This window comes from Dermacentor silvarum, chromosome 1 (genome assembly GCF_013339745.2).
Source record: "Dermacentor silvarum isolate Dsil-2018 chromosome 1, BIME_Dsil_1.4, whole genome shotgun sequence".
NCBI lineage: Eukaryota > Metazoa > Arthropoda > Arachnida > Ixodida > Ixodidae > Dermacentor > Dermacentor silvarum.
In genome coordinates, this window is record NC_051154.1 from 288,271,124 (window position 1) to 288,294,364 (window position 23,241).

Here is a 23,241-nt window from a genome sequence, read left to right on the forward strand (position 1 = left end):
GTGTGTGTGTGTGTGTGTGTGTGTGTGTGTGTGTGTGTGTGTGTGTGGTGTGTGTGTGTGTGTGTGTGTGTGTGTGTGTGTGTGTGTGTGTGTGTGTGTGTGTGTGTGTGTGTGTGTGTGTGTGTGTGTGTGTGGTGTGTGTGTGTGTGTGTGTGTGTGTGTGTGTGTGTGTGTGTGTGTGTGTGTGTGTGTGTGTGTGTGTGTGTGTGTGTGTGTGTGTGTGTGTGTGTGTGTGTGTGTGTGTGTGTGTGTGTGTGTGTGTGTGTGTGTGTGTGTGTGTGCGCGCGTGTTTGTAAGTGCTGTGAGGTCTGAAACGTTCTCTTGGGGCAAAATAACGACAACACACTAGTGTAACGAATCAAAGGGGCATTTATTGCGCCTTTTACACACCAATGCCACCTAGCCGAAATACAACCAATGTGACATGCCGATGGGCGCTGACGAATCGAGGAAGTCCGACTAACTGCAGCACGATATCGCGGCATTATGGTCGCCCGATGCCGGATACCAACGCCTAATCATTCGCGGGTACAGTTAGGCGAACGGTGACGCGTCCGAACGATCGTACTCGTCCATTCCGGTGCCCTGCTCCATAGTCTTTCGCGAGATGGTCCCGCGAAACGTGCTGACGGGCGCGCGACACGTCTGCGTACGCCACCGACCCCAAGCAAAAAAGGTAGCTCGTTCGCTTTTCCAAGGTATCCACGCCGTCAGGTGGCGCAAGCATAGGAACACTCGCGCCATCCCTCATACTACTCTGCAGCTACACGGACCACCGGTGGCGCACAGCTGCACGGGGAAGCCGGATTAGAAGAGATGCAATAGCCATGCGGGGAAAACATGAGACGCCAGAAAGGTAAGCGTCCCCAAATCTCCCCAACCTTAAATCACTGCATACTGCGGTGAAACGTGCTACAAGGTCGTAACATCTACGCGTACTGTGCGAACAAAAGGAAGCACATGCCGCGGTGCAGGCGGAGAACCATGGGGAGAAAAATTCAGTGGCTATGTAGCGGTAAATGCTAGAGAAATGCGTGAGCATTACGTCGCACCTCTCAGGTCCCAGATCCAGGATTTTTAAAGCGCGGTCACGACATTGCAAAGTGTTGTTCAAGACTCACTCAACACACATCCCGACTCTGAGGGGAGTGAAGTGCGACTGCCGTGTGCGTGCGTGCGCACACACACACATGCACGCACGCACACGCTCTCACATATACCGTATACAGGGTGATCATTCTGAAGTTTTATAGAATTTTTAAAAATCGCCTGTGGCTGATAGCGTAATTCGCGTCCTCCAGTTGGGTTTTTCGAAGAGGTGGGCATTACTAGCGCGAGAACTCGAAACACAGGCTCAAATAACTAAATATCACTAATTAACTTCTTAATTACCTTACGACACATTGAAATTTACGAATTGCAGCCGGTGAGCTTGCAAGACATGCGGCGGTACCCACTTGAAATGAATTTCCAGGATTCCATCAGTTTCGAGATAATATTCACGAAAGTGTGGAATGAAATACATGGGCGTTCCAATTACTTTTGTGCTACAATGCATAAATGAGCGTTTCGTTGCCAAAGTAACTGGAAGAACAGTGCATTTTTACGGCAAACTAGATGGCTCATACCTCCCATCTATGCAAGTGCGGCTATTACCTGGTCTTCCCCGAAGTGAGGAAACAATGCTGCGTCCCTTATGCCTGGGCGTTGCATTCACCATGCATATTCATTTTTGATTGGAATGGCCGATAGCGCCGAGTGCAATGCCTGCGGTGTCGAGGAGACTATGGAACACCTCCTGTCCTCCATAGAACACCTCCATCCTTTGAAAAGGAAAGACATGGCCACCACACAGCTCTAAGTTAGTTGGACAAAAGACTAATCACCTTCAACAAGATCTTAGGCCCATGACCGCGCATGTTGCCGCTACAAAGAGCCTCAAAAGCGCTGCTGAAGTTTACGAAGGCTGCGGAACTGAGTATCTGTCTTTGATATAGAGCAGAGCACTATTACCGCGTCGGCGATAACAGTGGACACTCCCTTCTCTTAATCTTTGCCTCCCCTTTCTCCTTCCCCCAGTGCAGTGTAGCTAACTGTGCTCAGTCCAAGTTAACCTCTCTGCCTGTCATTTATCCTTTCTTTCTCGCTATGAGCATTAATGCGAGTTTTGTAAAACTTGACAAGAATGTAGCATGTAAATAATTACGTAGCCTCCAAGGAGTTTTGTGTTCTGCATGAAAAGTAGCAGTGACCCCATGTCTTCAAGATGAACAGTCTCCTAAGCACACTGGTGGGAGAACTCAATGTGTTTATTTCGAAAATTTAAAAATCTGCGACATTGTCAACGCTAAAATAAGTGGTGTTACGCTTAAACAAAGGAACAATAAAATCAGCAGATTACGCACACACATGACGTTAACGCGACTTAAAGCACTTCTCCTGTAGTAGAAGGAAAGAATACTGAGGCTTCTTTCTCACTGAAAAAACAGCGGGCTACTAGAAGTTGCGACAACAACACTGGACATGCACTCCTAAACACGCCAAGGACAACTAAATGATCAGTTATGAGTATAATAGCAGAGTATATCACCGAACTCTTTGTCTTACTACACGCAAAATTTGTTATGATACAACGTCCTGGGAATTGCTTCAAACGGCTCGCACTTACAGCAGCATTGTTTGAATCATGTTCGTCGCCTCGGCCTCGTCTACAGGCACGAGCTCCCGGACTTTGCCAATCAATGCAGGACTGTTGTAGACAGACGAAAAGGCTTCCACACAGCGAGTCATATTCACGTCTCTAACCACGAAATGCGCTGCGCATGTGACGAATCCCATGTTACGACCGAGAACTTGTTCGATAATGGCTCTTTCGGCTTCCGTTCCACCGTACGTAGAATTCGAACATGCAAATGCAACATGGTTTCGTTGCGTTCGATATCATCAGCGAGGAAACGAATGAACATATCGTTCTCAGAACTATCCCAAGATGAGAATTCGAGCTCGCACAACGTCTCACTGAGTAACACCGCTGTGACCAGAAAAAACAAGTTGACCTCGCCTAAACGAAGCTTGCTCACTCGCAGGGCTGGTAATGTGGTGCTGGCGAATAGCGCCTCCTGAAAGAACCTATGGGCCTGGTCGTCTGCAAGAGGGCAACCGCTCAGGTCTGGTTTGTCGCAACCTGTCCAATTCAAGCTCCCTCAGTGTGGAATATCCGTTCAAGTATTTGTACAATAACCACATCGTGGAGATATCGCCGATAGCTTCCTGCGAGAGGAAAAGCCGTAGCGTAGTCACGTGGTACCAGGAACACACGAGGCGGACAGTTTCGTGGAACCTGGCCGCGCTTGACTCGTTAAGCGAACTGACTGCGACGTGACACACTTCTTCCCGAAAGTTCCAGAGAACACAGATGGCCGCTGAGTCGACCAAGTATTCGTCTTTTATACGGACTCGACCGATCATTCCGGTGTCCCGGATGGCTCGGCAGATTTCTGGTAGTTCAGCTAGCGCTACGTCGCTGATTGAGATGGTTTTTAGCGACTCAATCACAGCGGTGGCGCCGAAGAGAGCCCTGCAGTCGTCTGGCGTCAAGCCCGCGAGGCTAAGTGAGAGGAACGAGAGTTGGACCTGTGCGACATCGTCGAACGCATGAAGCGAGGCATAGGCCTGTTTTGAAGAGGCAGGACTCAGTTGGTTGCAGTCTATTCCAGCGTATTGACACAGCGTCGACGCGTCAGGTCTCCATCTGCAGCCGCAGATATCGAGGTGTTGCAGCGCCCCACCTTTCCGAGCCACGAGTTGAGAGAGCAGGTACACGCAGTCGTCGTCCAATAGAAAACCGGAAAGCCTGAGCTTCAAGAGAGTGCCGCGTGCCACTAGCGGTGTCACTATGTTCCTTAGCTCGCTGCGCGTCGTTTCCGGATTCGAATGCACCCCCTCTATCGTCAGAGTGCTCAACGGAATGCTAGTGGCGAGGTAATGGGAGAACTCGGTGACCTCATTCGGGAGCTGAGACCGTGTAATGCTGCTGTGCACGGACAGGTCTGCGACTGTGTGGTTTCGCCGAAGAGCAGCCAGTAGGCGCCTCGCAATATCTTCGTCAAAGATGAGTCCGGAAATTGAGAGAGTGGACAGACTCGTCGTTTCCAGCAGATAGCGAAGAGCGTCCACTAGGCAAGGGGGTACAGCACCGATGACCGATACGACCAGCTTTTGCAAGTGCGGCAACGTAGTGATCGCTGCAAGCATGTCTTCCTGGATGAACCTGGGAAAGACTAGCAATGCGAATGTAATCATCTTCGAACGAAACCAATCAACCTATGAGACAATCGTAACTAAGCACGAAGTGCTAGCATAGAATTGCAGAGGCACATGTCACATCCTGCAGCAAAAAAATGCAGCATTGTAGGAAACTGGATCAGTTGCAGACACTTGACGACAGACAGCGCAGACGCAACCGACGAAAAGAAACGCAGGAGCAACGCCTTCTGTCTAGTAGATTTTTCTATTCGACGCCTCTGTTTCCGCCATGACAGTGATTGCACCTAAGAGAAGCGTTTAAGCTCTTCGTAAAGTTACTTTTATTGCGATAGGAATTATGCAAACGCTCGAGCCGCGTTTTCGCCGTCATCACCGTGCTGCCACAGCACACGAGGAGGTCTTCAGAGACGCGAACGACGCACAATAAGTTTTGCTGCAGAAACGACCTAGACATGTGAACGACATATAACTCTAATCTCAGCTCAAGTGGCTCTGCAGGCGAGACCGATCCTTCTGCATGACGCTGCTGGCAAGTGTGTCGTGCACAAAAACACAAGAGACTTTTAATAAACCTTACATGAGCACTAGTGTTCCGGCTGATCAGTAGCGTGCATACCACATTGTGGCGCACATACTGACCTCAGCGTAACGGATGGCAAAGCTCAAGCTAAACATGCCCAATCCTTTCATTGGGGCTCCGACAAACGCCAATGCCGTATCGTCGTTCTCGCTTCGTGTACCATCGAGGTGCACGTGGGACGCCTGCAACGCCACTGGCGGCACTGCTCATCAGACTTGCGTTGTCAGGCACCTGGTAGCTGCGAGGGCACTGTTTCTGCCGCGCAGGAGCAGATTTCACGCGTGCTGAGTCGCGCGAACATGTCGTTCCAGCGCATTCGATGGTTGAAACACCATCTGAGGAACTCGAGTGCGACGCTAAACCTTGCTTTCCTTTTCTGTGCTTCGCCCTTGGGGCGAAACGACCGATTTGGTTGATCGAACTCAATTACACGTTCGCACTTATGCCAGAATGCGTCTAATCCGACACAGGCATTCAGAAAGGCAAAAGCGTTCGAAGCTCAGAGCTTAAGTTTCCACACTTCGGTCGAGAGCGCTCGAGGTTGTCGGAGCCCTCGGCTGCAAAGCGATAGAAAGGATAATAAGAAAACGGCTGCGAGGGTTCAAGATGCCGGGCTCAATACTGCGTTTCCCGGGTGTTCGTGTGGCTCAGACAGGCCGACAAAGCAGCGATTTTGATTTATTCGCATTGCAGCGCACCGGTTTAGCACCTTATACAGAAATGTGGACGACTGCACATATACACCGAATACACGGGGCGATCGTTTTTAAGTTTTCCGGAATTTTTAAAAATCGCTTGTTGCAAATAACTTAATTCAAGTCCTTGAGCTGGATTACTCAGAGAGGCGGACATTATTTGCACGAGAAATCGGAACACATATTCCACCAATTCAAAACATTCACGAATTACCTCCTTAATTACGTTACGGTCCATGTTGCAATTTACGAATTGTACCCGGTGAGCTTGCAAGGCGTATCCACTTGGAATTAATTTACAGAATGACACTAGTTTGGAGGTAGGCGCCACCAAACTCGCTCTAAGATGTATTTTTATTACACTTTTTTAAACGTTTTTTTTATGCGCTGAAGCAGAAAAGTAGCTGTAACGCCCATGTATTTCGTTCCACACTTTGGGAAATAACTGGAAACCAGTGTCATTCCGAAAATTTCGAGTGGATACGCCTTGCAAGCTCACCGGCTACAATACATAAATTGCAATATGTGCCGTAAACTAATTAAGAAGTTCATTGGTAATTCGTTCATTAGTTGAATATTTGTTTAGATTTCTCGTGCTAGTAATGTCCGCCTCTTCGAATAATCCAACTCAAGGACAACAATTATGCTATCTGCCATTGGCGATATTTAAACATTCAGGAAAACTTAAAAATGATCACCCCGTAGACCTCACACGCGTTATGCTACGGTTCACGTGAAATGCTTGTCATCTGCCAGTGTTTAAGTTTTATGATTGTCGTATGGTTGGAATTAATTTCATCATGCTTAACCGACAACGCCACGAGAAGGCACCCAGAATAAGAATTACACACTCCCTGTGGCCCTTCTATGCGTGCCTAGACCCATCCCCTCCAAAGCACAGCAAGAAATTCTAATACATCATTCCGAAGCGCTCCAGAAGTACTACCGAATTCTTGCGTAAGGCAGTAACTTCACAGTATGTGCCGAAATTTGATCACTGCCGGAGCGCGCTTCTCATTGGAAATGCTGTTTGAATGACGTGCTTCTAGACGGTGTTACGCTTCCGGCTAGGTCAGTAAGAACAAGTGAAAGTGAAAGTCATGGAACGCATCAGTTCGAGTATTCCTACCTGTAGTTGCAGAAAAGGCTGCCGAGCCTCAGTGCCTGCAGGCTCGTATTTTGCCGAAGCGCCGAGACGACATGCTTTCGGCACTCTCCGAGCCCACTTCCTTCTACCAGAGCTTCGTCGAGGTCAACGCTCACAACGCACCGGTGCCGTGTTAAGAGGGCGTAGAAGAAAAGCCGCGCGTCACGGCCGTGCAGTTGTTGCTGGAAGCCGCAGCCTGTGGGGGAGACGTGCACCAGGGACAGTTCTCCGGGTGCCATGAGCTCACGCAGTTGCAAGCCGACGTGCCAAAGGACGCAATTCCAGACGGACAGCCGTTCAAGAACGTGACAGCAGGTCGCTGCGCTGCTGTAATCATTGCCACCGGTGCTTTCTGCCGTGCAAGGTAAGGTGAGCTCTGGGAAACGCGACTCAAAGTCATCACGTTCCAACCGTTCCTCCGTGGCGGTTCCCTGGCCGTCTATGTTGACCGTGGGCGGTGACCGTCGAAGGTGCTGCATCCTACAGCGATGATCGAGTAATCGGAACACGGCACCCTGCCGGTCCTTTCATACGCTCTGGCCCCTCTCGCCAGTGTGAAGCAGAGACAGGACGTGCGCAAGTGGAAAGTAGCATCAAACGCGTTATCTGAGCGTAGCGTAATGTCGAGCCATTCCTTCGAATGGGATTTTACATGTCTTGCAGCCACGTGAGATGAAATAAAAGCAAGCTATGGATGAAACTTAAAAAAGGAAAACGATGTCGGTGCGTTCTTCATGGAAACCTCGGCGCATCCGGTCTACGGATCAAGCGATAAACCGGACAGTGGGCGATCTAATCGACAAATCCTCGTGTGAATCAGAGCACGCGCCAACGCTCTTCATACTATGACACAGAATGGTTAAAATCCCCCAAAACGCAATTTTTTCGTCTCTTTCCTATCTTCGCTCTTCCATGTTGTCAAGTCCTCGATTCAATTACTAGGTTACATTCGCACATTCGGCTTATTCTTACCCCGCTATGGCTCTGACCACAAAATACAGAGAAAGCGTGCCAGGTGGCAAAGGTACACCTTTACAATTTTTTAATAATATGACGCGAGCGTTGAACGCACAAAACCCCCCTCGATCTTCGAAAAGTCGAAAACACTTTGATCTCGCCGCCGAGCTACGTGATTGGTGATGATGATGATGATTTATTGACATCGCCTTTCAAACGAGGCGGTGACAAATGATCACTTAGCCTGCTTGAGTTATTCAGGTATGCTATACATGTTTTTCATTCTAGAATTTTGTAAACATCTCTTTAACCATTTTTTCTCTTCCTGAAAACTTCTCTATCTACTTTGTACCGCTACCTATACCTCTAACGGACCCGGTTGTATCAATCTCTTCCCTGAGTTTTTTCCACCAATACTCTAAACGTCTCTTGCTTCTCTCGGCTGCTGACCGGCTGATGTTTCCGTTCACTTTAAGTTCAGCGCTTCTGGTAGGTGTACGATTACCTACGGGTCTCACTGGGTGAATTCCTCCGCATTCCATGAGCTCGTGCTGAGTGGTCTTCGGATTTTTGCTGCAGCATACACATGCCTCACCTTGTTGAGAATATTTTCTCCGGTATGTTTTTGTCCTTGGGCAATCAGTTCGAGCCTCAAAAGCAAAGCACTACTTCCCTTCGTGTTACCGTACATATTTTCCCTTCTAATCTTGCTTTCTTCTCGTTCTTGTAAATCTCCACGGTCTCGTTTGTTTCCATTCTTTGCATCCATTTCATTGTCTCTGTTTCTCTCACTTTTTTTCTGATGGCTCCTGGTCGTCTATTTGCACTTTCAATTACCCTGTACTTTGTGCCAACTTTGTTGACCTCTTCCTCCATTCTGTGCCCGCGCTTTTCAGGTACAGATACTTGTGCACTTTAGCCGCCCATTTATTTTGATCCCAGTTCCTGAGTCTTTCTTCAACACTAATTTTGCTCTGCACTTCGCTGACTTCCAACGAGGCCCAACCCCTGTCACCCTGCATTGCCTAATTTGTGGTTTTGCTGTGGGCTCCCAAAGCCAACCGGCCTACCAATGTTTGGTTAACTTCCAGCCCCGACAAGATATCCGATTTTAAGCACAAAATGGGATTTGCGAACTTAAGCGCTGGCGCGATTACTTCTTTCCAGATTCCACGCATCATCTTGTATTTAGTGTGGCCCCAGAGTACTCTCGTATCGTATGTTTCGTTATTGCTGCATTCCATTTCACCTTTATTTTCAGATTATCTTAGTGGGTGCTTCAGTAAGTCTTTCCTTCGTTTATGTATACGCCGAGGTATTTATATTGCGTGACTATGGGTATGACTTGCTGTTGAATTGACACCACGTAATTACTCGTCTCTTCATTAAAGATCATAATTCCCGATTTCTCTGTGCTGTACTGAAAGCCTAGATTTGTCGCTGAGTTGCCACAGATATTCGCAACAGTCTATAAATCTCTTGCATTGTCCACTAGTAGCACTTTGTCATCTGCATACATCAGTCCGGGGACCTTCTGTCGATAACTTCAGCGACAATAACTTCCGAGACGATAACTTTAGCGCGCCGCCTGGTGTGGGCCAGGCCACGCACCGCGCATGCAATCAGCAAATGTCCATACATAGATTCCACAATCGCAAAAGTACATAGATGATACGTGGCGACCCGCCCTTTCTCAGCGGCCTGGCTCTTCCCCGCTTGTTCACGCAAAGGGAAAGGAAAATAGTAAGGGCTGCAACGTATTTGAAAGATAAGCTTAACTAGCGGATTTTACGCCTAATGTCACACGCCTGCTTAATGTAACTTGGCACATCAGGCGCGTCCAAATTAAATCTTTTTTTCTCGGCACACATCACAAGGCACCGCCGGCAGTTGTCGCTACTTAATATTCAGGGGCTTTAGACTACACCAAATTTACGGTATATGGCTCCCTTTAGGGAGCCAAAATTGCACCAAGGTCCACCATATTGGACTGCGTCAAACCACTCCCCGTGAGCGTAGGTGCCGCGCTTTTTTGCTTTTTTTTATTCGTTATTACGTTGCGAGTACAAGCCTATTACTCACCAAACGTTTACGAGCGTGGATTTTGAGCTGCGTGCCTTAATAGCAAATGATCACTTGAAAAAGGAGCGTGTGCATGGTGACAACGTCTGTGAGCCATATCCCATTTCTAAGTAATGCGTCGAAAGTCTTATTAAGTTGATAGATTATGTAGCTATAGTTCTTATTAGGCGTGGATGTGCTCGCGACAGCTGAAAGACGTCAATGCGCATATTCAGAAAACAGCGCTGCCGCATTCAACATTTCCTTGTGTTTAAAGTATGAGAGCTGAATACGATCCTGGTGATAGACGCGAGGAATTGCATGGGTGTTGAATTGTCTGATTTTTTGCATTGCCGATTCTCATTCATGCTGATTCTAACGATACTAGTATGGCTCCCTTATCGCGTTTCACACGTCACGCACAAATTTGGGCCCCATATTACAGACACACGCGCTTAGTAAGGCCGCGTGCATTACGTATTTATTGTACGTATGGAGTTCTCGGGGCCCACAGAACAGGGTCCGGGTCGAGGAGCCAACCGGTCCTGGGAAACAAGGCGCCACCTGGGCAGACAGGGTGCGGAGCGGAGGGAGACCTGCCGAAAAGGTAACGGGGGGCGCGGCGCCAGAGCATGGTTCGTCTGAAATAGCTCAGCTTAGGAAAGAAAATGCCGAGATGCGCAGCATAATCGAGTCAATGCGAGCCGAAATTGCAGAGCTCAGAAAGGGTAATCAACCTCACCCCGTTCCAGTCCCTAGTTCAACCCACTCGGGGACCCTCTCGGGGACCGCCTCTCCCCAACCCGCAGAAGTTTCCATGGCTAATCAATGTCACTCCGTTCCAGTCCCTAGTTCAACCCCCTCGGGGACCCCCTCTCCCCAACCCGCAGACGTTCCCATGGTCGTGGAGGCGAGCCACCCGGGAAACCCAGCCAAAAGAAAGGCCGTTCCCAGCATGCCCGAAAATGTACAGGCTAAAGCCAAGTCCGAAATCAGAGAAATGTTGAATTCCATCTGCTTCGAGATCCAGAAGATTAACGAACGACTCTCTGCAGTGGATCCGCGACTTTTGGCAGTTGATCAGAAGATAGACGCGCAAAACATCAAAATTCAATGCTTGGAAAACGGAATGCCAGAAATAGAGTCCAAGGTGCAGGAAATGGACATCAGGTCGTCGACCCACGTACGTCCCGTTTTCTTGCCGGATGGCGCGTCGGTACCTACGCCACCACCACTGCACGTCCCCGGACCTCCCTCCTTCGAGACCCTAGTAGCAATGCCGGAAGGCGCTCTATACAGCAAGGATGGGGCCACACACTCAATTTAGGATTTGGCAGTGGAACTGCAGGGGACTCCACCATAAAAGATGCACCCTGCAGCAGTTTGTTCGCACTCACAGAGAAAAGCCACATGTTATATTATTGCAAGAAACGATGACTGATCAGGTTTCACTCCAGAGATACAAAGCTCTTGCTCTACGTGGGGACGGCAGAGGAATCTGCACATTAGTCAGCAGCAAGTTCACTTTCGTCGCACACAATCTAGGGGTCCGGCCTAGCAAGACGGAGACCTCCCTAGTCGAAATCATCCCAAGTCAATCCAACAACTCCAGCATTTTTATACTTAACGTATACAGCAGCCCGAGCGATCACAGACAACGTTTCAAAACCATCATCACTAGGGCGACGAAACTCGCCGGAAACTCCCCACTGGTTGTGGCCGGTGATTTCAACGCTCCATTTCATGCTTGGAACTACCCGCACGACACGGTCAAGGGCAGAAGCCTGTGGCAGGAGGCGGGAGATGCGGGACTTTCTCTATTGACGGACCCAGCCTTTCCCACCAGACGAGGCACCTCCTCGACCCGGGACTCTGTCCTGGACCTCGCCTTTGTTAAAAACGCTGGCTCAGCCATGTGGTCTAATCTGCTCATAGACCTCGGTAGCGATCATTACATCACGGCCACCAGCCTACAAGTGGAGCAGAAAAGAAAAAAGGCCTTCTCGGTCCCTGACTGGGACGAATTCCGTGAGATTCGCAAGGCCCGCGCCGCACGTGGAGAAAAGCCCGAGAGCCTCGTCCAGTGGTCCGAACTAATTCTGCAAGATGTCTGCTCCACCACCAAAACCATAGAGACGGATCTGCAGACAGACAAAATGGATAGCAGGCTAGCACACCTACTCGAGTCCAAGCAATCAATCCTCGAGAGGTGGAAAAGCCAACGCTTGAATCGTAAGCTCAGGAAAAAGATAGCCGAGATCAACAAACAGATCGACGAGCACTGCCAAGCCCTGTCTAGGCAGCAATGGGACGAAATTTGCAACTCAATCGACGGGCAGATGCGCACGGGAGGGAAGTGGAATCTTCTCAAACACTTGCTCGACGACTCCGGCACCAAATCAAACCAGAGAAGTGTCCTCGCTAAAGCTCTCCACGAAGCCAAGAAGTCGTCTTCGGAAGAGGAAGTGTTGGTGATGCTAGCTAAGAAGTACCTGCCGCTCAAAACTGTGGCCGATGAGGCGACATACCCAGTATACAAAGGGAAGCCGAACTCCGCGCTGGACGAGCCTTTCCAAGTCAGTGAAATCCGCCGCGCCCTACACGACTTCAATGGTAGGTCGGCTCCCGGCCCGGATCACATTAACAACAAGGCTCTCAGAAACCTAGAGGATGAATGGGTCGAGTTTCTCACAGATGAGATAAATCGAATTTGGGAGGAGGGAATTGTACCGGAGCAATGGAAGGTGGCGAAGGTCATACTCATCCCAAAGCCCGGAAAACCGCCGAGCTTGGACAACCTCCGCCCCATCTCACTGACGTCATGTGTAGGGAAGGTGGCCGAACACGCCATCCATAACAGAATTGCCGAGTATGTCGAGACCAACGACCTTTTCCCTCACAACATGATAGGTTTCAGGCCAGGCCTCTCCACCCAGGATGCCATGAAGCTTATCAAGATCCAAATCCTGGAACGCTGCACTCGGGACACGAGAGCCATCCTTGGTTTGGACCTGGAGAAGGCCTTTGATAACATCCGTCACGAGTTCGTTCTCGACGCCATCTCCAAACTCGACCTGGGCTCGTCCTTCCATGCCTTCGTCAGGTCTTGAGCAAACGATGCGCCATCCTCAAGGCTGGAGATTTGGAATCAGAGAAAATGGAACTGAGCGGAAGAGGCACCCTCCAGGGGTCAGTCATCTCACCGCTCCTCTTCAACATCGCAATGGTCGACCTCTCGAGATACCTAGGCAAGATACAGGGCATCGGTCACACGATCTACGCAGACGACATCACTGTCTGGTGCGCGGGAGGCAGTGACGGAGAAGTCGAAGCCGCACTCCAGGAAGCTGTCGACACTACAGAGCGCTTTCTAACGGACACGGGACTCCGATGCTCCCCAAAGAAATCAGAACTCCTTCTCTACAGCCCAACTAGAAAGGGCCGCAAGCCACAGAACTGGAAACCCCCCACCGAAATCGACATTAATCCCTACATCAAGTGCGGAGATCCGATTCCCAAAGTTGCGTCCATTAGAATCTTGGGAATGACACTCGAAGGGGCGGGCACAAATAGCATCACCATTCACAAACTAGCAAAGAAGACGGATAGCGTCATCGGTCTAATCAAGCGGGTAGTTAACAGAAGGAGAGGCCTGAGTGAAGAGAATCTGATAAGGCTAGTCCACGCTTTCTTGTTATGCCATTTCACGTACGTAGCGGCCATGCACGTCTGGAAGAGGGCCGAGCGAGACAAGCTAAATGCCATGATAAGAAGGGGGATCAAGAGCGCGCTCGGACTACCAAACTACACACGCACCAACCGACTTCTGCAGTTCGGTATTCATAATAGACTGGAAGAAATTGCAGAAGCACCAGAAAGGGCACAGATTCTCAGACTCTCCGGCACCACGGCGGGCAGACGACTCCTAACATGATGGGCGTCCCCCCGGCTAAGGTTGAAGACTCCTACCAGGGCCTTCCGAAAGAGCAGAAAGACCACATCATCATATCCCCCGCCCCGCGCAATATGCATCCCCAGCGCAACGTGGAAAGAAGGAAGGCCAGGGCCGTGGCGCTCCTACGCAGGGTGACAGAACTCCCTGGCGGCAGCTGCTTCGTCGACGCAGCCCAATATGGCAACAGCAAAAATTTCACAGTAGTGTCCATCAACCACAGGGGTTCGACCGTTAACGCAGCTTCGGTACGAAGCACGTCGTCATGTGCGGCCGAGCAAGTGGCTATTGCCTTGGCCCTCTTGGACGAGAAACATGCGAACATCTTCAGCGACTCCAGGGCAGCCATCCGCGCCTTCAGCGCTGGCGCCGTGTGTAAGGAAGCCTGTCGCATCCTCGACGGCAAAAGCATCGCCACCCACACGTTCACGTGGTTCCCCGCTCACATGGGATCCATCATGGGAGGCCCCACAAACCTCAACGAGCTGGCCCACTCAAGTTCAAGTTCAAGTTTATTCTTCTTCTAGTACAGACTAGAAACGTCCTCCGGGGCTAAAAGCTGCTGTCAGTAGCTTGACTGGACCCAGGAGGCGTTGCACATGGCAGAGCGATAACGACTCCAAGGCGCGAGGTCTCGCTTTCCGCGACCATGGAGAACGACCATGGCCCGCAGTGGTGGAGAACAGAGATGAACCGACAACATATAACGAAATTACGCAGCACTTTTATCTCGGCAGGAGAGACTTTCCCCTTCCTCACAAGAAGTTAAATAGAGCGCAGGCATTGACCCTCAGATTATTGCAAGCAGGCTCGTATCCCAGCCCGGCTTTATTACACAAGCTTTATCCCGACACTTATGCCAGTAGTTCTTGCAGGCACTGCAATGAATTCGCTAGCCTAGACCACATGCTCTGGCGTTGCCCCTCGTTGCGAGGCACGGAACAAATCAATGAGAACAAGTGGTTCTCCGCTATCAGGAGCCCCGGTGCCGGGGCGCAACTATGGGCTGTCCAGAGGGCCCACGATGCGGCGGTCGGGCATGGCCTGCCTGTCCCAACGAGGGAGCGGCCCGCTGCGCGCTGAGTCACGTACCTCAGGACTTTTATTAAAGTTTTACATCCATCCATCCATGGAGTTCTCGTGGGTACATTGAATTGCGCAACTTTTGCAGTGTCATGCTTAGATAAAAGACAAAGCGCACTTTTATTACTTTTTTTTTGCACCCCATCATACTGCACGAGCGGTCAATGCGCACGCATGATATTTATTCCTGAATTTAAGCGATAAAACACTTGCGAACACATTTCTTTCAGCCATCCGCATCGAGGAAGAAGCAGCAAGAATAATAACAGTGCCGACTTGAAATGTGCTTGGTCGGCCGGTTCCTTCGGAGTTTTGGCGTCGCCTGCGAAATGTTGGTTTCTCCGCAACGTAGTGGAACCCGTTTCGACCATGTGATGGCACTCGACGAATAGGGGTGCCATTCGCAGTGTGCACGGTGTCAGAGGTCGAAAGGCAGGGATATGCAATTGAAAGGGCAGTGCTTGCAGTAAACAGGGCAATTTGGACTGTAACTAAGGCAATGAATTTCACGGTCATTGACATCAACCGAGAAGTGCACCGAGCAGGCCGCGAAGGCGCTTTTGTGCGTGACGGGATAGATTTTAGCGAAAGTGTAGCAACACCAGTTGGAGGTCGATTCGCGGCGCGAGCTGTAGCTTTTTTTAGATGGGCCCCAGGCAATCGGGAAGCAAGATGAAGTATTGAAGGTAGCTAAACACCAGTAAAGGGCAGCATTAGACCACAAGGAGTTAGGAAAAGATCCACAAAGGATAAGATTAGAGAAGGTAAATTTACATGAACATGCAGGGTGGCCGCAAGCCGGAAAAATGTCTGGAAATTCAAACGCAGCTGAACGGCGAAGCGATTAGCGCGTACGCCTTGACAAAAACGCATCTACGAGATTAGGAGAAGCCGCCTGTTGTTGACAATTTTGTATGGGAAGGGTACAACAGAATGACCGGGTCAAGGAAAGGTGGAGGCGTAGGCACACTAATTAGGCGAGGTCTGAAGTGGCAAAGGGTAAAACAGACATGTAAGGAGCATTTATGAATTAGTGGCACATGGGAAGGCAAGAAGACGTGGCTTGGAGTAGCTTACCTATGGACAGGTAGTGATAGCAGAGAAAACAATAAAGAATTGATTGATTGCATTAGAAACGATATTGATGAGTTTAAGAAATCGGACTAGGTGATATTAGTGGGACATATGAACGCGCACATGGACAATTTAGACATATATACTGATTACAATGGTTCCCTAGTGCTGAATCTGTGTGATGAACAGCACCTGATAGTAGTTAACTGGGAGAATAAGTGTCGTGGACAGGTAACGAGGTAATGCGGAAACAAGCAGCCATGTATCGACTACGCCTTAGTCTCAGAAATGGTATACGAACAACTAGACCAAATGATAATAGACCAAAATGGAAAAAAAAAGAGTCTGGGTAGCGATCATAGACGTTTAGCATTAAAGTTTGGGAGAGATACCAACGCAGAACACGAACCAATAGCCTCAGAATATTTAGAAATAAACGAAGAACAAATATCAGAGATCGCAAAAAACATAGAGAAGAAAATTGAGGCGTTTCCTACAGCAGTCTGGGAATGTAAGGAACTGGTAGACGTTATGCAGCGGGAAATAAGGAACACACGGCAAAACAATTGTTGGATTGTAAAGAGTAAACGACGTAAGTGGTGGAACAAGGAAATAAAGCAAGCTATAGAAAAGCGTAAGCAGGCGCCTTGGGGTCATCGAAAAGCCAATAAGTTGGGATTACAAGAAGAAGAGGTGCTCCTTATACGGAACACACACCGAGAAAAGAAAAGGGTGGCGAGTGAGCTCGTATAAGAGAAAATTAAATACACAAGTGAACGTTGGGTGCATAACATTCACAAAAGAGACAAAGGCGCACCAAAAAGATTTTGAAACCATGTAAGAGCACTCGGAGCTCCTAAAAAATTGCAGGTGGCTATAAGGGATGAAGACGGTAACATCTTCGAAGGAGACGATGCGCTGCGGTGCATCACATACACTGTTAGGGCTAACTTCGGCATAAAAGAAAGCGTAGTTCATACCCAAACAGATCCAGCATCAAAATAGAACCCTGATAGATTAAAATTTACCATAGAAAGCTTTTACTTGAAAAAAGCTGAAGAAAATGTCCCTAATAACACCGCCTCAAGACCCGATGAAATTCCAATAGAGCTAGTCAAAAATCTCGGTCCAAAGAACAAGGAACTGCTGACTCATATCATTTAACAAGCGATTAAATAAAAGAAAATTCCAGTTGGATGACGTGAACGCAAGGTGAACATCTACAAAGGTAAAGGTGATAAGGATAAGACAAGCTCGTACATGCCACTTACTGTTACATCGGTGAAATATAGTATGACAGCGTAAGCCATAAAATTAGAACTGTCGAAATGGGCGGGAACAAATGATGTACTGGGGGAACTACAGAACGGTTTCAGACCAGGCAGATGCTTAGAAGATAATATTTTTGTTCTAACTCACTCCGTGGAGGTTTCAGTAGTTCAGAATAGACCTTTATGGATAGCATATCTAGATATTTAGGGAGCCTACGACAACGTAGACAGGGGGTTGTTATGGGATATTCTCAAGCACAGAGGCATAGATGACGATTCCGTGGAGCTGCTGAGGGAGATTATATATGGAGAGACAACCGAGTAAAAAATTATATGGGAAGGCCGAAATTGTAGTGAAGTGGTGGAAATTTCCCAAGGACCTTTGTCTTCATTGTTGTTCCCGCTTTATGTTAAGAGCATAGAAAGACGACTGGAAAACAGCGAATTAGGGTTTGATTTATCCTACATGCGCAATGGACAAATGGTGCAACAGAAGGTCCCTGGACTGACGTATGCGGACGACGTAGTGCTACTAGCGGACAATGCAAGAAATTTACAGACACGGGTCAATATTTATGGCAAAGCAGCGACAAATCTAGGCCTTAAAAAAATCAGGAATTACGATCTTTAATTAAGAGACGAGTAACTACGTAGTGTTGATTCAACAGCAAGTCATATAGCCATAGTAAAGCAACAGAAATACCTCAGCGTATACATAAACGAAGGAGAGACTAACTCAAGCACCCACCAAGATAATCTGAAAATAAAAGGGACGCGGAATGCAGCAATAATGAAACGTAGGGCACTTCGGGGCCACAATAAATATAAGATCGTGCGTGGAATCAGGAAAGGAGTCATGGTGCCAGCGCTGACGTTCGCAAATGCCATTCTGTGCCTAAGATCGAATATACTCGTACAGGGTGTTTCATTTTAGCTGCACCAATTTTTTTTAATTTCCTGTGGCACTTAGCGCAATTATAATTCTTGATCTAAACTACTCGATGAGGCGGCCATTACTTCCACGAGAAATCAAAACGCCTAATTGATATTTAACATAATTACGCTAAATAACATTTTAATTAATTATTTACGGCACATCTTTCAATATACGAATTATAGCCGCTGAGTTCGCAAGGCGTATCCATTTGGAACAAATTCTCAGGACAGAACCAGTTTCACGACTATTAATTTTCAAAGTGTCCGCAGTGTTGCCAGGTTTATCTATATATATATAGCCAAATTGGGCTACAGAAAAAAACATTTTGGCGTCGACTTCGACGAGTGGGCTATGTGGCTATATTCTGGCTACTTAAAATCTGCGACTTGGCTTTGTTTGAGCTATAAGTGGCGCGAGAGGCTCTGATCGAGTAGAAACAAATCTCGAAGGCTATGTTTTAGCTGGCTGAGCCGGCAGCGCGCCTGTGCGTGTGTGCTTGCGCGAAATATGCCTTTCGCCCTCTCTCCCCCTTCATTCTCTGCGCCGTTGTCTGAGCCGGGGGCTTTGATCTTTGATGTACTTAAACTTACATCGCGCTTCACAGTGAGACACCCGATCCCCGGGCACCGGGATGAGCCTGGGAGTAGAGGTGTTTTTCACAGTACACTGTACTAACATCGCTATGCTCAGAGAGCAATAAAATAGGGTCGGGCGATTGTGGCGCCGACATGAAAGAAGCAGGGGTAGATGACACGCTGCAGTGTGTTCACGGCCATGGCTTCCTTTTGAACTATCGCGCCGGGCACAGCTTTCGACCTGCTTCACGTTTCTCACGCTAAGCTTTACTGCCATCCTTTTTTCCCTGCGAGATGAGTTTTTGTTTGTCCTTACATTAGATGTTCATTTCCATAGGTTAGACTTAAGACCGAATCCTCCTCGAAGAGGAGAATCGAACCATGGGGAAGTGGGCCAAGTATGCGAGAAAGTGTAAAAAAGAGTGGGAGCAAGACCCCGAGCCCAAAGTTGGTCCTGGTGCGTTTACTTATAGATGATTTGCCCGTAACGTGACAGATGCAGGTACTTATTGTGCTAATATCGAAACATGTTTGCCACGATGCCATCAGTGCGCCACGTCACATGAACATCATCCATTATGTTAGCTTAGCAGGTGAGGTGTCGCGCTGCTGGCTCGAGGACGGGGGTTGGATCCTCGACCACGGCGGCCGCATTTCGATCGAGGCGAAATGTTGGAACGCTCGTGTAGTTAGATTTATGTGCATGTTAAAGAACCCCTGGTGGTCAAAATTAATCCGGAGTCCCCCACTGCTTCATGCCTCGAAATCATATCGTGGTTTTGGCAAATAAAACCCCAGTAATTATTATTAATCGCATATCAACATGGTTTGCTTTTTGACAGTAACCGGTTTTCACAGGGTTACCACTGTTACCACTGTTATCAATTTATCGTTTACCTTTGCTCTTTGTGAGCCGTCGCGGCTTTTTCCATTTCGAGCGGGTTACGTTCGGGACGTGCTCGTCGCCGCAAACGACTGCGCGCTTCTTACACTTGTGTGCCGTTTTGCGCAGCAACCGTCTAAAGCTTCGCTTACACCGATTGAGACAGCCAGTGGCATCTGTTGTCCCTCACTTCCTTTTAACGCATGTTCTTGGCGTGCTGAAGACCTAAGATGGCGGCCAAGATGATGTAAATGGAAATTATAAAGAATGTGTCCCAGGTAACCCGGGTCAATCTCATTAACGAAAAAATGAGATAGGACCATGAGAGAAATAACGCGAGATATCATAGCGCGATAAACTGGTTTTGGCTCATAAAAACGAAGCCGTGGGCGTGTCACCGTCGCAGACCGCTGGACAGCGGAAGTTTTCCTACGCCGTAGGCGGATGTCATGTGAGAGCTCAATGATGCTGAACATTATTTTGCGTTCACGTGAGCTAAAGAGCAGAGTTCGTAGTTAGTATTACTGTATATACCTAAAAATAATAACTTAGTAATATCTGTCATAAAATAAAAGCACTATTGTTTCGCCTTCTGCAGCGATTCGCTGCAAGCGTGATGTCGACCGTCACGGCGGCAAGGACATTTGGTTACAACGGGTTGTGCAAAAAAGGATTGCGTTGATGAATGTGGAAATTTATATACAAATGAAACTGCAAATAAAAATGGATATATTTGGCTACGGAATATTTTGTTCTCTTTTTGTGTTTGGCTACATTTGGGCTACAATTTCTCTAACTTTGGGCTACGCCGCCTCGTCCAACCTGGCAACACTGAGCGTCCGACGAAATGCATGGGCCTTTCAGTTAACTTTGTGCAACCTTCAATGCATAGAACAGCATTTTTCTCAAAAACTTAACTGGACGCAATTCGTATATGTGCCGTGAAATAATTAATTAAAAAGTTAATTAGCGTAATTGGGTTATTTATTCAATTATACGTTTTGATTTCTCGTGGAAGTAATTGCCGCCTCATCGAGTAGTTTAGATCAAAGATTATAATTGCGCTATCTGCCACAGGCAGTTTTTAAATATTTGGTGCAACTAAAATGAAACACCCTTTATTGTCGGGGTTGGAAGTTAACCAAAGGTCGGTGGGCCGGATGGCTTTGGGAGCCCTCGGCAAAACCGCAAATGAGACAGTGCAAGGGAACATCGGTTGGGCCTCGTTTGAAATCAGAGAAGCGCAGAGCAGGTTCCTAAGATTGACTTAGGAACCTGGACAAAAATAAATGGGTGGCTAAAGTGCACAAGTATCTGTACCTAAAAAGCGTGGACACAGAATGGAGGAAGAGGTCAAGAAAGTTGGCACTAAGTACAGGGTAATTGAAAGTGTAAATAGAGAACCAGAAGTAATCAGAAAGAAAGTGGGAGACACAAAGACAAGTGAATTGGATACAAAGTGTGGAAACGGTCATGCATGTTTACAAGTCTGAGAAAAAGAAATTAGAAGGGGAAATCTGCACGATAACACGAAGGGCCTTGCTATTTGAGGCTCGAGCTGGTTGCCTAAGGACAAAAACATGCCGGAGCAAATATTCGCAACGAGATGAGACATGCGGAGATGAGGCATCCGGAGACCGCTCAGCACATCCTAGTGGAATGCAAAGGGATTCATCGAGCGAGACTAGTACGTAACGTACAGCTTCCGGCAGCACTTGGACTTAAAGTAGACGGAAACACCAACGGAGGGGGGGGGGGGGGGGGGGGGGGTCAGCAGTCGAGATACGTTTAGAGTATTGGTGGAAAAAAAGCAGGGAAGAGACCGATACGACCGGATCAATTACAGGCATAGGCAGCGGTACAAGGTAGAGAAGATTAAGGAAATGCATACAGGAATGCTACTAGGAACAGCATTGATAGCATGCCCGAGTAACTCAGGCAGGCTGGGTGACGATTTCTCCCCGCACCGTTTCAATGGCGATGCCAATAAATCATCATCATCATCATCATCATCATCACCATCGCTAGAATCACTGGAGGCGGCATGACCGGCGCGCCGCAAAACGAGACGCCACTTCGGCTCCCACAAATAGGTTACATAATACGTTTACGTAAACTGAAACATACATTAATTTACATTTACTTAAACATTTCTTAAACATTACTTTTTATGTTTATTAAACATAAAATTTTAAGTATATAACCTTCTTGGGCCCCCTAAAGGGAGTGATGTATTCGGTAACTCTGGACCGCACGGGCTTGTCAGCGCCTTATAACGGCGAGAAGCAGCGAGATCGGCGACAGGTTGTTCCAGCTATGGCCTCCGAGATCGCGCGCGCTGGGAAATTTTTCTCCGGCCGTCTCACCCGCACTGAAAGAGCGTTCAGTGGTGGGCCGGGCCGGCTCCTTCTCCGCACCTCGACGCTCGCAACCGAGGGTTTTTCATGCGTCGAGTGGAGGAGGCATTCGCGAACAGCGGTACTGTCGCTGCGGCTTGGATGAGGCGATAAAAAATGTTATTGTGTGTTGCTAAATATGATCCCTTGGTGATTTGGAAATGACGGTTGTAGGTTTACGACGGGCAAGGTGCGTGCTGGCACCTACTTATTCTCAAATGCATTTATTTGTTTATGCACACATAGTCCCACTATATTCACATGGATATGTAAAAGTGGAGTATCTCTGCTAAAGGCTTCGTCATGCGCCGGAAACGCTCTATACTTCAAATTTTGCGGGTTACACGTAGGTTTATAATTTTGTGAGCTGGTTTCAAAGCTTTAAACTAGTCGCGTGCTGGTCTCGGCGCTTGCTTTCGTCTGTGCATTTCGTCGTCGTGATAGGGGGTGAATTGAACGACGTAGCATGATCCACCCACCGAAACCTGCCGCAATCGCTCGTGTACTTCGATTTAGGTGCCCGTTAGAGTGTTAAGTCAGTTAGGTGCCCATTAGAGTGCTTTAAGTCAATGCCAGCATTTTAGATCTCAAGCCTTGCCAAATGTGGACTCTATAGTGAGAAGTCAATGAAACTTAGGAATACTGCCATTCGGCCTTGATTTCGCTTCAATAATTAGTACTCTGTGTGTTCGTCACCTTGGCATTAAATTTACTCTTGATTAATATTTTTTCCACAGCCGGCTAGGCAACCCGCCCTAGTACCATAAGTTTTTGCATTATTTTATTCTTTTTCAGCTATGTAGCGGACTAAATAGCGGACTGTAGCAGCTATGTAGCAGCTATGGAAGGGCAGAGTGATGGAACACATTGCTAGGGAGTTTACGTTGAAACAAAAGTAATTAGTATTTATTCTCGAATCTTTAATAATAATTAGGTTTTATTGGCTCAAAACCATAAGAAAGAATTATACAGTGGGGCATAGAGTCCGCAGCAACTGCGGCAATGAAAAAAAATGTCGCAGTTTCTCCCTAAAGACGAAGCATCAATTGCAATAGCAAATTAGTAGAGAGCTATTCGGAGTGGGGATAGTAGTTTTATCGGCTGCATAAACTTGGAAAGATTCGCTTACTAACTGAATTAACAAGCGTGGTGTCAGCGCGCACAAGCAAACATGAATAGATCACACTCGATGACTACAGACAAAACACTTGCAGCAAGCGCAGCCGCCGCAGCGAGCGAAGGTTCGTGCGGTCTACGCTTCAACGGAAACTGAGCGGCGAATGCACAGCGCATACAATGGTCAGAGCCGTGTGGAGATGAGATCGCTTTCAAGATACGGTGCGCGCGACGGGCCGCACCGGCGC

The 23,241-nt window shown here is 48.1% G+C and overlaps 1 protein-coding gene across 1 annotated transcript; it reads right to left on the reverse strand.

Annotated features, from left to right (window-relative positions):
- Positions 1-2,442: 2,442 nt before the first annotated feature.
- On the reverse strand, positions 2,443-7,222 carry LOC125942742 (uncharacterized). Its single transcript, XM_049661007.1, has 2 exons — positions 6,671-7,222; positions 2,443-4,270 (listed from the first exon to the last, which is right to left on the reverse strand). Exons 1-2 carry the CDS (start codon positions 7,165-7,167, stop codon positions 3,130-3,132), a joined length of 1,638 nt encoding a protein of 545 aa, XP_049516964.1. The 5' UTR covers positions 7,168-7,222; the 3' UTR covers positions 2,443-3,129.
- Between the last annotated feature and the right edge of the window lie 16,019 nt (positions 7,223-23,241).

What these genes read in the sequence shown, in the direction of transcription:
- LOC125942742 (XM_049661007.1), bottom strand. Translation starts at nt 7,167, where the DNA reads ATGCAGCACCTTCGACGGTCACCGCCCACGGTCAACATAGACGGCCAG. An exon ending in AGCCTTTTCTGCAACTACAG is followed by an intron (nt 4,271 to 6,670) that starts GTAGGAATACTC and finishes AGTCTTTCCCAG; the next exon opens with GTTCATCCAGGAAGACATGC.